The 17,772-nt window shown below is 39.3% G+C and overlaps 1 protein-coding gene across 1 annotated transcript in view; it reads right to left on the reverse strand.

Moving 5' to 3' along the window:
- The window catches only part of EYS (eyes shut homolog), a 1,478,297-nt gene that overhangs the window by 66,606 nt on the left and 1,393,919 nt on the right, over positions 1–17,772 (reverse strand). The window contains 1 exon segment of the mRNA XM_054568619.1: positions 3,967–4,149. Coding sequence (XP_054424594.1) covers positions 3,967–4,149 — 183 coding nt within the window.

The following is a 17,772-nucleotide window of genomic DNA, read 5'->3' on the forward strand; positions in this document are numbered from 1 at the left end:
AGAAGAGGGACATAAATATCCAGGAGACTCCTGGGTTTCTGGCTGAGGCAGAAGGTTTATGTCAGTCCCAAAAAGAGGGATATACAGGAGCGGATGATAACATATTCATTTGTGAACTGCTGAACATACACGTGATTCTTAAAAGAATAAACCATAAGAAATACATTATAAGGGTGTGGGGAGGGGGTAGGAGAGGAAGAAGAGATAATGAAGGAAATACCAAACATGACTGGAGAAGCACAGGAAGACGATTAGTTTAGGTTAAAATCACAAGTCAAGAGAGACATTTTCAAGCTGAAATGTTTGAAAGGGTATTTTGTCCAGAGAGTTCAGTGAGAATAAATTCTGGAAGAATCAGTGATCAGCTTAGCTAAGGAGACTCGGGGAAGAGTATAATCAGTGCAGGTCCCTTGCCTTTTTATGTGGATGTGTCAGAAATTAGAGGTTGGCTTACATTTCAAGTTATTACATAAACTCTGTGGCTTTGTGCATCTTTTAACCTAAGAAAGATAAAGGCAGCATATGGAATGGTAATTTTCATAGTGACAACCAGTATGCAGGTCAGAGACTGATGACAAAACAATAAGAATAGCGCCTAAATGTGGAGCTACTACCATTGTTAAAAATAACCTGCCTTGGACCATAGTTTCTGATGTAGAATGGATAATTTCAAATTGTGTGGTTAATATTAATCATTATATACTTTAAAGGGGTATGTTTATTTAATTAATAACTTTAAGCTACACAAATTGATGAGTCATCTCTACATATTACATTATTGGCGATTATTACCTATCTTACTTCATCCCCATGTATGATCTAATTTAGCTGTTCCCTAAAGGTTTTGAGAGGTTAGTCTCAAATATTAGTTGTATAAAAAGCACCTAAGGAGCTTGGTAAAATTCTGTTATTTGAATCAAGAGGGCCTGGGAATTAGCATTTCAACAAGCACCCTCCTGTGATTCTGATACAATGTGAAGAGGTCCTGCTTCCAGAAGCATTGCTTTCAAAAGCAATTAAGTGCTTCTTGCATTTTTTAGCTGGTGTTCTTGCTCCCCCAGGTGGTACAATGTATAATTGCACCTTTCAGATTTCTCCGTGTCACTGATTAGAAAAGAGCTCCACAATTTATCTACTTGTTTATCTAGCCTTTATTTAACCATGCTATCAACCTACAAATGCCAAGTGCAGAATGAGCATCATATCAGTACATACAAATGCAATAACTAGAGGAAACCAAAAAATGTCAGATGTGAAATTCCACAATTTAGAAAAGCTGTGGCTTAAACATTGCTTATTATTATTAATTTTTTGAGAATTTTGAAGGAGTCTTTACAAGAAGAGCACTGAAGAGTATTTGGTGGCTGCATTTTCATGGTCCAGGTGTTTATACCTTGCTTGGGTTCCCCCTCTTTGAATTGTTCAGGATTTAGGAGATATGTTTTAAAATAAGAAGGGCCCAGGGTCTGTAATGCTCATTTGAATTTCATTTGTTGGTCTTTTATTTTATTTTTTGCTAATGGAAAGGATATAATTAATAAACATATGATGAAATGTGTGAGAATTAAAGAGCGAGGGGATGGGAATTCCTTCTTCCTTCCCTTCTTCCCTCTGTGACTTCTGGCAGTCATCCAACAGATTATTTACTAAAACCACCTGAAAGGGGCTTTGTGCATGATATTGATAACTGGGACACCATTTCTATAAAGGGCAGAGGGATCCAGCCAATCAAAGCCTGGCATCCAGGGTCCATGCCCTAAGCGCAGGGCAGCCTATCAATACTCAGAAGAAGGGGAGATTGGCCGCAGCGGTGGGGGCGGGGTAGCCTCCAGGGAGTCCCTGATGCAGAGGGCACCAAACTGGAACCCTGGAGAATGGCTGTTTTTAAAGTACCTTTGTGCAACTGTGTTGCCGATGTGCTTCATACCATGATCTGTTCTTTAAACTATTTTTCAATAATCTGTTCTTATTGTTGTTCTTCATTCCTTTAGCACTGATTACGTGATTGGCAGTGTGCTCAGTGTGGGCAGATAAGGTCAAATGGGGATGAGTGGTCTGTGTCCACACAGGGCTCTCACTCTCCTAGTGAAGACAGACAGGAAACAAGTATCTAAAATAGATTAGGAATTATAAATTGAGGTAAGGCCTTGGAGGAAATAAGTTAGAGGGAGAGAATAACTTGGATGGGGTGGGAGAAGACCTACTTCTGTGAAGGTGGCTGGGAAGGTCTCCTGGAGAAAACACAAGCTACTGTGTTCATTGAGTTCAAGTGCTTTCCATGTACTAATTTTTAAAAAGATTTTATTTATTTTTAGAGAGAGGGTAAGACGAAAGAGAGGGAGGGAAACATCAATGTGTGGTTGCCTCTTATGCAACCCCTACTGGGGACCTGGCCCGTAACCCAAGCATGTGCCCTGGCTGGGAATTGAACCAAATCGAACCAATGCCCCTTTGGTTCGCAGGCCAGTGTTCAATCCACTGAGCCACACCAGCCAGGGCTCCCTGTGTTATGTTAATGCTTGCAGCCCTACTAGGGAATGTACCATTATTATACCCACTTGATAGGTGAGGAAACTGAGGTGCTAGGACATTAAGTAACTTAACATATAATTTGTCAGCAGTGGAAACTGGATATAAGTCCACAGTGCCAGGCCGCAGAGCCTGCTCCGGTGACCGCTCTGATCTCTATGCCCTGTCAAGGCGGAGGGCGGAGCGTGAGCAAAGCCTCGGAGACAGGGACGCGCTGGGTACCTGAGGCACTGGAGGAAGAGCTCTACAGGACAGGGGCATGGAGATGGTGGGACTGGCCTGGTCAAAGTCAGAGACGAGACCGATGGCAATGGATAAAGACGAGACCGTTTGAGAACTTGGTAAGGAGGTTTGGATTTCATTCTCAGTCCAGTGGGAAGTCGGGCGGGTTTTAAGCAAGGTTCAAAACCTATTGAGATGCCTTTTAAAGACATCCCTCTTGCTGCAACTTGGACAGTGCGCTGCAGGTAGGAAGGGCAGTAAAGAAGACCAGTTAGGAGGAGGTCACAGGTTTTCCGCAGCAGAGATGGAAGAGATCCGAATAGGCTTTGGAGGGGCAGTGAATAGCATTTCCCATGATCAAGTGTTCCCATTCTCACAGAGGTGGTGGGGGCTGGCACATTATACTTCACTGGGGGGTGTGGGTTACTTTCAGACATATGTTAATGCAGAAACCAATGTTCAGTATTGGGAGATCACAGAGGGAGTTGAAAAGAACAGAATGTTATTTCCCCTGGCACAGCAGAACTCCTGATGGTTGAGGAAAAGGTCTTTTTCCAGTGTACTATGTTAATTTCACAGGTGAGGACACTGAGCTCAGAGAAGGTAAATGATTAATTGCCTAACTAGTTAGTTGTCCACTTCGGAGTAAAAAGCATGTGCTTTTCTTTGATCCCACACATGCATAACTGGTTTCTACTTAAGACAGACAAATTTAACTTATTAGGTGACTTTACACCAATTCTAGGGCCCTGGAGTACCTGGGTAGAGGTCAAATATTTTCTTCATTTCTTACTATTTTAATCTGAAATTGTTTTCTCTGATGGCAGCCACTCCCATTTCACAACACATGGTAAAATGCTGTTCCTACAGAAAATTTCCCTTCTCCTCTTATATATGAAACAGAAAGAAACAGAGAAAAGGACATCAGTAAGTGCACTTGTCAGATGACTCGGTTATCATCTCTGCCCTCATGTTTGTAGGCAGGGATTCTTGCCCTTGATAAGAGGTAGCCCTGGTGGGAACAATGTTACAGAAAAGGCCAGGGGCCTGCTGAACACTTGGGACTACAAGGAATGTGCTCGAGACAGAAAATAGGAGGAGGCTGCCTCAAAGCAAATGTCTCCTTTATCCATAGCCAGTTAGAGTGTCCATGAAAAATCTCCAACATATTCTTGAAGGAGCTAAGCAAGTGCTAGAGGGTTGAATTAATCTTACCATGCCCCTTCTGCCCAGTGAAAAGTATTAAGTTATTTTGCCGTGTCGAGGGGTTATTTGCTAGCTGAAAATTCAAGTGGAATTAATAATCGAAGCTGATATCTGGGATCCATGAATAAGCCAGGAATGAAGTGTCTCCAAATACATCCATGCCATTGAACCTGGGCTGAGTAATATTAATAGCTGTGGAAAAACTGAAATCCAAAAGTTAAAATAAAACTGTACATGTAGTTGTAAAAGGAGGGTTATTGTCTGCTGATGCATCTGGCCTGATAGTCTGTTTACTATCGCATTGGTTATACTTAAGTGTCCTCAGCAACTAACTGACTCAACAGGGGATTTCAAAACCAGAACCAAGGAAGTACAGTGTTTTGAGATCCTGTGAATATACCCTTTCACTCACAAATCCGTTCTACACAATGGAGAATTTACTTAAAAAGCAAAACCTTATATTTTGAAGATTAATTTTAGAAATAGAAAAGATTACTAGCAGACCAAAGTATTTACCCAGGTGTTTTGTAAACAAGATTTGGCATCCAAACACAGTTTTCAACTTAGAAAAGAATTCACAGCTTGGAACAAACTGCGTTTCTAATCCTGGTCCTTTTTAATAGTTGAAGTCATTGATCAGGGGTAGAAAAGCCAAGAAATCAAAAGGGAATGTGATCAGTTTCCATTACTATATTGTGAATGACGAGACTTTTTCTTGAAGTCAAAAATCATTGTCTAAAAGAAATGTTCATACTTCTGGTCAAGATGGCAGTGTAGGCAGACATGGCTTGCCTTTTTGCAAAACCACATCAAGATTACAACTAAAATATAGAACTCAGAACTGTCAGAAATTGAGTTGAATGGAAGTCTGACAGCTAAGAAATTAAAGAAACCACATCCATCCAGACTGTTAGGAGGTGTGCAGATGCAGAACAGGTTGGCCCCATACCCATGTGTGGTGGATAAAAATTTGGGACCGATATCTTGGGAGCAAGGAGTCCCAGCCCCACATCTGGTCCCCCAGGCCAGGATTCCAGTGCCAGGAAGTAAGTCCCTATAATTTCTGAATGCAAAAACCAGCAGGGATTGAGTTAGTGGAAGAAACTGCTGGTGCCACAAACATTTCCTCTTAAAGAACCCACACACGGACTTACTCAGACTCACTCCCTCTGGGCTCCAGCATGGGGGTAGCAGCTTGAAAGGCACCAGTGGCATACAGGGAGGAACTGAAGTGTCTGGCATCAAGGCAAGCAGAGGTCATTGTCCCTTCTCTGAAATCTCCCTCTCACAAAACTACAGAGCTGGCAAGCTGGTGTCATATCTGAGACTCCATCAACCTGGCTAACACTGTTTGACCTACCTTGTAGATCCCCAGAGAGTCTACCCTACCCAAATTATAGGGCCCACCCAAGTTGCTTTTTCATATGAATGGCTTATGCTTCACAACTTCCTAAGTCTTATCAAAAAAGGAAAAGCTGGCCTCAGTCAGCCACAGGCCCAGTTCTAGCAGTGGCCAGCCTAGATTCACAGCTTGGCTTTACCTGGGACTCCCTAAGCCCAGCATGAGTAGCAGCCTTCTCAGAGTGCTTTATAGCTCAGGTAGGATGGCCCTGGGCAAAACACAGGTAGGGGCTGACCTTGGCCTGCCCCACTCAGAAAACCCCAGGGCCAGTGCACCGAGCGGACAGCTACAGACCATGTCAGAGCACCACCCACCCTTCCCCTTCACAGCTGACCATCCACAGAGGGCAGAGGTTGGTGGTAAGTAGTCACAGCCAATCCTTGCAGCTGACTGGTCTTGGTAAATCCCTGCCATTGATCTGCCAACAGCAACCAAGGCTCAACTATAAGAGGAGGGTGTACTCAGCCCACATGAATGGTGTACCTTGAATACCCAGCTTGGGGGACAGGGGTGGCTGTGCCACTGGACCTACAGGACACCTAACACATTAGACCACACTACTAAGATATGGAGTCAAAGCAACTCTACCTAATACAAAGAAACAAACACAGGGAGGCTGCCAAAACAAGGAGACAAAGAAATATGGCCCAAATGAAAGAACGTATCAAAACTCCAGAAAACAGCTAAACAAAATGGAGATAAACAATCTATCAGATGCAGAGTTCAAAACACTCGTTATAAGGATGCTTCAAGGAATTTAGTGAGGACCTCGACAGCATTAAAAAATCCAGTTGGAAATAAAGATTACATTAATTGAAATAAAGAACAAGGTACAGGGAAATGACAGTAGAGTAGATGAAGCCGAGAATCAAATCAATGATTTGGAACATAAGGAACCAAAAAAACAACCAATCAGAGCATCAAGAAGAAAAATCAATCTAAAAAAAAAAAGTGAGGATATTGTAAGCAGTCTCTGGGACAGAGATTCAAGCATTCCAACATTCACATCATAGGGATGCAAGAAGGAGATGAGAAAAAGCAAGAAATTGCAAATCTATTTGAAAAAATAGTGAAAGAAAATGTCCCTAATTTGGTGAAGGAAATAGACATGCAAGTCCAGGAAGCACAGAGAATCCCAAACAAGGTAGATGCAAAGAGGCCCACACCAAGACACATCACAATCAAAATGCCAAAGGATAAAGATAAAAAGAGAATCTTAAAAGAAGCTAGAGAAAAGCAGTTATTTACAGCAGAATTCCCATAAGACTGTCAGCTGATTTTTCAAAAGAAACTTCGCAGGCTAGAAGGGACTGGCAAAAAATATTCAAAGTCCTGAAAAGCAGGGACCTATAGACAAGATTGCTCTACCCAGCAAACCTATCATTTAGATCAAAGGGCAGATAAAGAGCTTTCCAGACAAGAAAAAACTAAAGGAGTTCATCATCACCAAATTATTATTATATGAAATGTTAAAGGGATTTATTTATTAAAAAGGAGATCAAAAGTATGAACAATAAAATGGCAATAAATACATACCTATCAACAATTGAATCTATAAAACAAACTAAGCAAACAAGAAGAACAGAGACAGAATCATGGATGCAGAGAATGTTTTGATGGTTGCCAGATGGGAAGGGGCTATGGGATAATGGGTGAAGAGGTGAGCAGATTAAGAAGTACAAACAGGTAGTTACAGAATAGCCATAGGGGTATAAAGTCAGTACAGGAAATCGAGTATCCAAGGAATTATACGCATGACCTGTTGTTGGGAAATGCCTTGTCTTGTTTTAGGAACTGTAGTCCTGCCGACAGGCAAGAGGGCCCCAAGGCTAGAAATAATCAAGGAGGCCTTGGGAAAACAGACCACTGAGGAGACAAAACCTGTCCTCCTGGCCTCCCTTACATCAGCCTGCTTGGCCTTGTGATGGTTGGTGGTCAATGACGGGTAAGATTCCTCAAAAGGAGGGACAACTTAAGCCAGACACAACCAAAATGGATAGCAGGTCAAGGACTTGGGGGACAGGGAGAAAGGGCAAAAAGACCCACACCCCTCAGCTTGGCTTGGACATGGCCGGAGTCCTCATTCTATCTGAAAGAAGTCTCCTTGTCTCTTGGCAGCTCCCTCCTCCTGCCTGGCTCAGGCTCTAAACAGTATTGGAAACAGTCCTAAACTGCATCTGGCAGTTCCCAGGGGAAATCAGGCCTAAAAGTAAATTCTTTAAAGCATGCTTTGTTTCTCTCTCAAAAGCTATGATAGCCAGCTCATGCTGGAAAGGAAATTTACATTATTCACAGACCCTAACCCTAAACCCTTTGGTGCTCTTATGTTTATGCTTTCCTGTTTACTAGTCTCCTCTCAGACCCATTTAAATTGGTGTGTTCTTGCCATTTGTTTTCTTCAAAACATCATCTATTCTCTGTAAACATTAACACACTGGTGTAATAAGATAACCTGCACATTCCTATTACTTTGGCCTGCTGATAACCTTTTCAATACAAGCCTTTGGAAAAGAGGGCTCGGGGGCTTCTCCACTAGAGGGCAGTGCCCTTTCCCCTCTCCTGGCAAACAGAGAAGTGTTTGTGACGATTTGTGTTTATTCCCCCGATCTGTGACAACCCTGGGATGGGCTCTGTGGGATTCAGAGCCTCACTCCCCTTTCAGCTGGCTCCAGACAGTGACCCTCAGATCCAGGGGCTCTGTGCTCCCTGTGACAACCTGTGGACATGAATGATGGTAGGGGGATTGTTTGAGGGTGTTGGGGGGAGTGCTGGGGGGAAACAGGGAAAAATCTGGACAAGTGTAATAGCAAAATAAATAACATAAATTAACAAAAGAAAAAGAGCCCTGGCTGGTGTGGCTCAGTGGATTGAGCTCTGGCCTGCGAACCAAAGGACTGCTGGTTTGATTCCCAGTCAGAGCACATGTCTAGGTTGCAGGCCAGGTCCCTTGTAGGAGACACATGAGAAGCAACCACACATTGATGTTTCTCTCCCTGTCTCCCTCCCTCCCTTTCCCCTCTGTGAAAATAAATAAAATATTAAAAAAGAAAAAGAAATCAAAGAAACGTTCATCCCTATTCAATTGAGATGGTTAGATCATGAAAATACTGGTTTCAACAGGCCTAAACCCTAAAGAGATTTCTTAGTAACAGGAAGTGGTAAAAAATAGAAGTTCCGGGACCAGTGTAGATAAAATAAAATTAAATTGAGGTGTGCTGTTAGCCAGCTTGCCTCTCTTTTTGTACTGCCTCTATCTAATCTCTCTCTCTTTCTATTTTTTATTTTATTTTATTGTTTAAAGATTTTATTTATTTATTTTTAGAAAGAGGGGAAAGGAGGGAGAAAGAGGGAGAGAAACATCGATGTGCGAGAGACACATTGATTTGTTGCCTCTTGCGCACTCCTAACTGGGGACCTGGCCCACAACCTGTGCCCTGACTGGGAATTGAACTGGTGACCTTTCAGTTCACAGGCCAGCACTCAATCCACTGAGTCATACCAGCCAGGGTTCTTTCTCTTATTTTTTGAGAGAGAGAGAGAGAGAGAGAGAAAGAGAGACAGAGAGAGACAGAGAGAGACATTGATTTGTTGTTCCACTTATTTATGTATTCATTGGTTGATTCTTGTATGTGCCCTGACTGGAGAGTGAACTCACAGCTTGGTGGAACCAGACAATGCTCAAATTAACTGAGCTGCCCAGCCAGGGCAAGCCTCTATCTAATCTTGTATCCAGATTTTTTCTTTTCCTTCATTGTTGTTCCTTCATACATAGTTCCAACTAGCTTGTATTTCCACATGCCAAAAGGACCACAAGGAACATGAAGGGGGATTTTGACCCCCATTCCTGTCTGTTATGAATAGTATTCCCAGATTAAGGATGTTCCTAGGATCTATTTTTGCTGGTTTGAGACAGCCTGCTAAAGGAAAGAAGAGCTTGTCCTGATTACTTTTATTGCTCCCTTCTTCTCAAGAGATACTGGCGGTCTTGGGAAGTTGTAAAACTAGAGTTTTTACAAGCCTTAAGAAATACCCTCATTGTGGTGTCTAACACTTAAAACAAAATAACTTTTTGTCTGGTTATAATTGTTTATATAGCAAATAACTGTGTTCTCCTTGGAAAAATGACTCTAGTAATCAGAGGCTTTTATTTCTTTTTGTTTCATATAACTATTCAAGTAAGGTAATTGTTTGGAATTAGTTGAACACTTCATTTAATATTTAATATTTAATTAAAATCTTATCAGTTTATTCTTTGGGATATGTGGTCTAAGATAATTTTTTTTTCTCAAAACTCACCAAAATCTGCAATGGAATGTTGCGACCTATCATCTTTTATATTTATTTTTTATTTAATGAAGTAATTTATGGCTTGTTTTCAGAGATAATAAGACTCTTCCCAGCAGGTATTCCACTTTCAGTAGTTCAGGGGAATGAAGTGTATTGCAATTGAAACAAAACAAAAATACTGACAGTGTTTTAATTACTGTCAAAACAGAACTCAATTAAATATTAAAATATAAGAATGACTTAAAACATTTCTTTCTGTTAATAATTGACAACTGAGTCTGCTTGAAGGTTTAGTACATTTAGGTTATGTCAACAAATATGTCCTCTGTATTTCATCATCAGACCTTGTGCGAGATGCTGTTGCTATAAGGATAACAAAGTCCGATCCCTATTCTCAAGGAACTAGTGTGTGGTCAATAAATTTATTCAGCAGAACTGGATTGAAAATGGAGGCTTGGCTGAGAGATGAAAGGAGAAAAACATTTCAGGTAGAAAGAACAGCACATTCCAAGGTGTGAGGCCAAAACAGCACATCATATTCTCAGGAAGCTCATGGAGTTTGCAAATTATAAAGTGAAGTATTAAAAGGAAGAGTACAGCAAATGAAACGAGATAGTCATACAGAGGTCAAAATCTGAAGGGTTTTATCTTTTCTACATCATCTTTGAGTAGTTGGCAATGATCGAAGTTGCCTTTTAGAAATCTCATTCCAGTGATGAAATGTGAAGCTCAGATTAGACAGAGAAAGCTGGAGGACTAACCTTTGATCAGCATGAAAATGAGGACTTTGATGATATCAAGAAATAGAACAATGAGTTAAAGTTATGCTGAACTGTAAATGTAAGAAAATGTAAGGGTAACTCTTTAAAAAGGGTCATGATGTGATAGTTATCTGAATAAACAGTATTTTCAGTGCTAGCACACAATCAGAATTAGGTTTATGATACAATTTTATACTAGTGAAAAGAAGTATAATGTATTTTGAAACTCGAGGATAGCAATGCCCACAGGAATGGACCTGTCATTTGCTTGGCATTTCTTTGTCTGAAACTGTGCTGTTCAATAACATTGCAACTTGCCACATGTGGTGGTTGAGCACTTGAACTTTGGCTAGGCCTGACTGAGATGGTTTTAGTATGAGGAAAAAAATGTGAAACATCTCATTAATAATATTTCCTATGCATTAAATATTGAGTTAAATAAAATATATAACTAAAATAAGTTTCACTTGTTTCTTTTTACTTTAACAAATATGGCTACTAGAAAACAAAATTACATAAATAGTTCACAATCTGTTTCTACTGAATAGCACTGCACAGAGAACCACATGTCATTTGGCCGGTAAGTTTTTTTCTCTAAACACTTAGTTTTGACTTACCTCAAGGGGCTTAGCCTTGTGGTATCTTTGGACCTACAAAATTAACATCTAGCTCATTTCTAAGAGGCTCCATGTCCTTATCCATGCTGTCTCCATCACACCGGATCAGGCAGGAGAACATGGAGGGACCCAGGTTAGGAGAATGAGGATGTTCAACCTTACACATGGTTCTTTCCAATTCTTTAAGATAATCTTTTTACGAGCTTTAACCAGGCAGCAACTGGTTAATTTGATTACTCTAATACACAAATTTCCAGATAAGACTTCTGGGAACATCAGTAGTCGTCAAATCAGGAGACTGAACAGATTTTAATGGAAATATTTTAAGGCTATTAAATGTGATTTGTTTTTTTTCCTCTTTGTCCTCTTTAGTTGTCTCATGGCTTCCATATGTGAATTTTTGCACTTTTTTCTTAAGTCTTTTTAAAGTTACAGCAATGAATTGGGATCATAAGGAAGGAAGGAGAATGTTGGTATTTAAACTAAAAATTAATTACTTAATATGTGGAAGAAGTGAGCAAGATCACTAACAACAGTCTGTGAACATTTTAGGCAGTCAAAAAGGCTTTGTATCTCAACATCATCTGAAGTCACTACAAATTCTACAAAACTTCAGTGAAGGGGAAGTGTCATAATCTTTTCCATGACATATTGCTATGTTGTAGGCTCAATGTGGAATCTTTGCACAACATTATATTATGCCTACAGAACAAACTTTAGTAAACATTACCATAAAAAGTGGGTCTACTAGACCCACTAGTCTAGAAGAGTAAACACTTCTGTCTACTAGAAAATTTATTAAGGCAATTTTTTTCATTCCCAATAAAGGCAGAGAAATGAAGTATTGTTGCCTTATTTTTATTTTTTAAAAAAGATTTTATTTATTTTTTCAAGAGAGAAGAAGGGAGAGAGGAAGAGACGAGGAGACACATCCACTGGCTGCCTCTTGCACACTCCCAAGCAGAATCTGGCCCTCAACTCAGGTATGTGCCCTGACTGGGAATTGAACTGGCGACCTTTACTTGTGGGATGCTGCGCAACCAACTGAGCCATGCTGGTCAGAGTGAGGCATTTCTGTTTTAAATGTAACTGTATATATATTTGTTGTTGCTGTTTAAAGATATTCTGTAGTTAGCTTTCTTAATCTGAATTACTAAAGTTCTATGGACAGAAGTGACCAGGATGAAGTACTGGGATGTGGGAAGAAGACATAGAAAAAGCTCGGATTGCACAGCATCTTCCCTGCAGCCCTCCAGTAGAGATGCGCCCTGGAGCTGCTGGCTGGCAGAAGACAGCAATGTGGGGAGTCTGCTGGAGCCAACCAGCTAAAGTTAACTTGTTTGGTTTAATTTTTTCATCTGTGCAATGAGGATAGTAACGGTACCTAACTCTTTGTGAAGAATGAGAAAAGTATGTCGCTAAAGGAACCACACCTGAGCTAATCCAAATCTCAAGCAGGGAAACCTCTGGCACCAGCCCTGCACCCCTCCCAGGGGTGTCCAACCTGCAGCCTGCGGGCCGCATGCAGCTCAGGACGGCTATGAATGTGGCCCAACACAAAATCGTAAATTCACTTAAAACATTATGAGATTTTTTTCTGTGATTATGTGTCACGATGTATTTAATGTGTGGCCCAAGACAGCCCTTCTTCTTCCAGTGTGGCTCAGAGACGCCAGGAGGTTGGACATCTCTGCCTCAGTCAAGTCACTTTGCAGTTTCCAGGGCAACATCTCCTGTAACATCCCCATCTCCTCTCTCTCAAATAATGATCTTGCTTCTTATGTGACTGAGAAAAATAAACTCTGAGAACAGAGAACTACCCCATTCTTCCACCATCAAATCCTCCCAACCCTCCTTGAATCTTTCGATTTGATTTGTGTGTTCTGCTTGTGTGCTCGGGTTACAAGGCTGACTCTGCCCGGGGGTTGGACCCATGCCTCATTTATTCAAAGATATCACTCAGCCATTCTTTCCTATTTCCTGACAGGCACCAAATTCTTCTTTTCTACTGAATCTTTCCCTTTATCATCAAATATGTTAGAATATCTCCATCTGAAAAACACCTGCTTTCTTCAGCTCTACATTCCTCTTTAACTAGGTGTTCCTGGTTTCTCTGTTCTCCCCGCGGCTCTTCTAAAGGATATCGGCAGTGACTCTTTCAATTTGTTACCACCCTTTCACTCTTGACTTCATTTCAATCAGGTTATCTTCTCTACTTTTCCTTTGAAACTTTTTATGCTAAGATCACCAGGGACCATCGTCATTCTAAATTCAGTGTCAATTCTCTGTTTTCATCTTCTTCAGTGTCTCAGAAGCACTGGACAGGGTTGATTATCTCTTTGCTCCTGAAATGCTTTCTTCACTTGGTTTCCATGGTATTGTACTCTCCTAGCATTCTTCCTACTTTAAACAGCTCCTCTGCATTTTCCTTTTCTTCCAGTTGTCGCCATCTACCATCACTCTCTAGTTTATCATATGAATGAACCCTCTATAAGAGGAAGACTCCTGAGTGGTATTCTTTATTCTTGACTTCTTTCTAGGCCTCCAGATTAATATACCCAGATACCTACTAGATATTTGACATATATTTGTATGTTCAATAGGAATCTGCAACTGAGCATACACAAGACAGAACACTTTATTCTCGTATCTTCATGAGCTTCCTTCCCAATCCAATCCCTACCCTCCTCTCGCAACCCTGCCTCGCCTCCAGTCTTTCCTATCTTTGTTCAGAGCAAAAAATAATCATCATCCTTAACTTGTTTTTCTCTCTGTCACCTCAACCACTCGACTGGCAAAGCCTGCTAATCTCATCTTTAAAATGTATCCTGAATCCCACTAACTTCTTACCACCTCCATTAATGCCACCAAAGTTCAGTGCACTATTTTCTCCAGCTTGGACTACTATATTTGCTTCCTAACTGGTCTTTGCCACATTTGTTCCTAACAGTCTCTTTTCCATATTGCAGCAACACAGTCTTTTAAATATTAATTTCATGTTAAAAGTACTCCAGTGGTTTCCCTTGAATTTTGAAATAATTAAAAAAATTCCTTAGCATAGCCTAAAGCCCCTACTCTCCAAGTTTATTTTATACCCACTTTTTCTTGCTCACTCTGTTCCAAACATGCTAACTTCTTTGTGTTTCTTAAACAAACCAAACATACTGCCAATTCAAGGCTTCTGCTCCTTTAGTTTCTAACACCTGAAACATTTTCCTCAAAAGGCATATGATCTGCCCTCTCACTTCCTTCAAGGGTCTTCAAGTGACCCCTTTTCACAGGGGTCTTCCCTGACCACCGTATTAAACTGTCCTCCTTTCACCTCCATCACTTCCTAGTTCCTTAATCTGCTTTGTTTACTACAGCTTAATTACATTATGTGCTATTTATTGTCTCTCTTCCTAATTAGACTCCAGGCCCTGTCAGGCAGAGAGTGTACCTGTCCTTCGTGAACTCCAGGATGAGCAACAGTGCCTGGCTTGAGTAGATACGGGGTACATACCATCAAGTGGTTGTTGAGTGGATTATATCAAGGGCTTAACATAGTATTGAAAAGATAGTGACATATATATTTGTTATTAATCTGCTGTTATTCCTTTTCTAGTATCTTAACCGTTCTGTTCTTATGTGACTAAGGGAATAATTGAAGCTATTGAATAAAGTTGGGAAATAGAATTTCTACACCATTATCAACACTAATTGCTTTCTTGATTTTTTTCATTTTTCTAAATAATAAATGTTTCTGGATTTTGCAAAGCTGTAAGAATCTTAAATCTTCTAGTGTGGGCAAAAATTTAGACATGTTACATACTGATATTGAAAATCAAGGCAGAGACCCCCACCTTGACAAATGAGTTCTTCATAATAAATTGTATAAATATAACTACAATTTAATCAGCTTTATCTTATAAACATTGTTTTCTCTTTAGTATTTTATAATACTGTCTCTTTAACATGTAAGCTAAAAGCACTAAGTATGTTTCTTGGGGCAATTATTGGTAATAGTTTTTGACAGAAATTTTTGGCTTTTACATGACAAAGTATCTGTATGATTCCTTACAATGTTGTTTAAAATTTTACAATATGGACTTTAAAAAAGTTCCTAAATTCATTAAAGAAGTCTTAAAAATGTATAGTGTTTTCAGGAGAGATTGCTTTGTCTAAATCTGTTTTTGTTTTTTTTTTAAACGCCCATTACTCTATTTTTATACAAATGCTTGGATTCTGTTCCCTATATGGGTTGCTGTGTATAACCTCCATAGAGTGGACACCAGGGAGCGCTGAGCTAGTGAAAGTGCAATTCAGTTCTTACTCCTCTATTATGTACTTTAATGAAGCAAGCAGATGGTAGATGGTTTTCCCGCTGGAAACTGCTAATTTTGAAGACTCCAGTATGCCAGTTTTGCAAGCATGCTGTTCAGCAGCATATAGTACCTCAAAATACACATTTAACTTTGTCAGGAAAATGACTTTACCCTTAGGCAGATGGATAAATTTGCAAAAATACAAGACTACTACTGGACTCTTCAGTTTTCTTCTGTAGGCCTGAGTATAAACAACTTTCCTTTCTCTTGGTCCTTAACTTCTTGTAAAATAGCAATAGATTTAGCTCAGTATCCTGCACAAATGCAATTCGATTATAAAACCATACGCACAATCATTGTTGTTTCTATTTCTGTTGCTGAACAAGCTTCTTATGGGGTATGCTTCTGCACTGTTCAGCATTATCACTTACAAACAAAAAAGTGGTAACCTACTAATGTGATTTTCATTTAAAGAAGTAGAAGGAAGTTTCTCTGGAGATGTTACCAATAGTAATAGGTGATGGTGGCTTGCACAGAAAACATGCACTTACCTATTCTTTTTGAACCAGGATGATGCTCAGTACATGAATAAAATAAAGTTCTCTACTCAAACGAATATATAATATTTATTTCAGCCACAGGTGAAAACATGAAATAAATATCATTGGTTGATTGACAATTCCTGCTAATACTAAATCATTCAAGCATTCTATGTAGATATATAATTTCTACCATTCTCTTTTCTCCATCTGTCAGAAAAGTTAAGAACAAACAGAATTTTACATTAAGATATGAAAATGTAGGGCATCATTATTCCCACTGGCAAAAGCAATGATAAATGATCAGAATTCGAAGTAGCACATTCTTTTCTAGGAGCATAATTCTTAGAAATTAGTGCCATCTTCTGGCTTCTCAAAGTACTGCTTTAAATCTAAACCAGGCAGTGGTAAGGATTTTTACAGTACCATGAAATGTCAAAAAAAGAGAAAAAGCTCCTAAAACATGAGTCACATTGTAACATCTGCATTGCAGTTTATGGCATAAACTTTAGGAATGGTATCCTGTCCCGTGTATATCTATCAGTCACATTACATAAACTGTGAAGTTTATACTGGATTAAATATGTTTTGTAATTTATTGTGATAAAATCCCCAGATATTACACACATGAAATATTCCAGAACTGATGTGTTTGGAACACTTCTTTCAGTTCTAACTTGTGAGCTTTTTCATGCCTCTGGATTTCTAGTTAAAATAAGAAATATCAAGTTTGGAGTGGGTTATCATTCAAGTCAGTGGAAATATTTTTTAGGCTTTTAATTTATTATTTTGCAAGTATGGACTTATAAATATACTTTTATATGCTCCGAAGTAGTAACAACAATAGCAATTACAATACCTACTGTGTTCTAGTTGCTAGGTGCAACATCTGAGTTATTTTATTTCTTATAGCACCTCAAAGAGACATTCTTATTCTTATTTATATTCCTGTCTTTTAGGTGAAGAAACTGAGGCTCAGAGAGGTTCAGTCACAGAGCCGAGAGATGACAGAGCTAGGACTTAAACCCAGACTCATTTGATCCCAAAGCCTGCCTTCTTTCTAACGACGGCTGGGATATTCGTGCCATTGGCACACAGATGTTTTATATTACTCAAGTTTGTACCCCTCACAAATTATTTTCATAAATTTTATTCTATCTTACACCCTATCTTGTGCAATGGATTCATGAAAATTGGTCGGATTCATATTCCTTCTACCATATTCCCTCCTTTATATTTAATAGAAATGTAAACTTATTAATTACCTTACAGGGCTAAAAACTTGACGAGTGCTCAATAAATACCAGTGAATTTACCAACAGATAGGTTTTAATAAGAGCGTCATTATTTTCCAATTATGTGCAAAATATGAATGAAAAATAGTGGTTAGAAAGATCAGTATGTCTTTAAGGGTTTCTAAGTATTTGAATATTTGGAAATGCACACATATGTACATATGTACTTGGGATAATTAACTGTAATTTTCATTTTTGGTTTTGATATGGTGTGGAAACAGTCTAGGAAAAGTGAAAAACTAACAAGGACCCAGAATAATACAGCTGATTTCAAAGAGCAACATGTACTTTGTGACAGGAAGAAAAGAAAGAAACCTTTACTAGAGATACTAGGAGGAAAACTGTATTTTTAAGACATCTGCTGTTTAGTTGTTGATGTGCTGGAAAAGTGTATTGCAAAATACTAGCTCATTTCTCAGGCCACAACAATGATGATTAAAATGCATATAATAAAGGGAAAATTTTATGTTAATGATTATAACATATGAGATTATTCTAAGTTATGTCATTAATAAAACAAAGAAAAACCGTCAGCCATAATTTTAGAGGTTTAAAATTCATATTGGAGTATTATTTTTGAGTGGAACAGGCCTTGTTACATGTAATAGCC

This window comes from Pteronotus mesoamericanus, unplaced genomic scaffold (genome assembly GCF_021234165.1).
Source record: "Pteronotus mesoamericanus isolate MK-2021 breed Mesoamerican mustached bat unplaced genomic scaffold, CSHL_Meso_final contig_20, whole genome shotgun sequence".
NCBI classification, from domain to species: domain Eukaryota; kingdom Metazoa; phylum Chordata; class Mammalia; order Chiroptera; family Mormoopidae; genus Pteronotus; species Pteronotus mesoamericanus.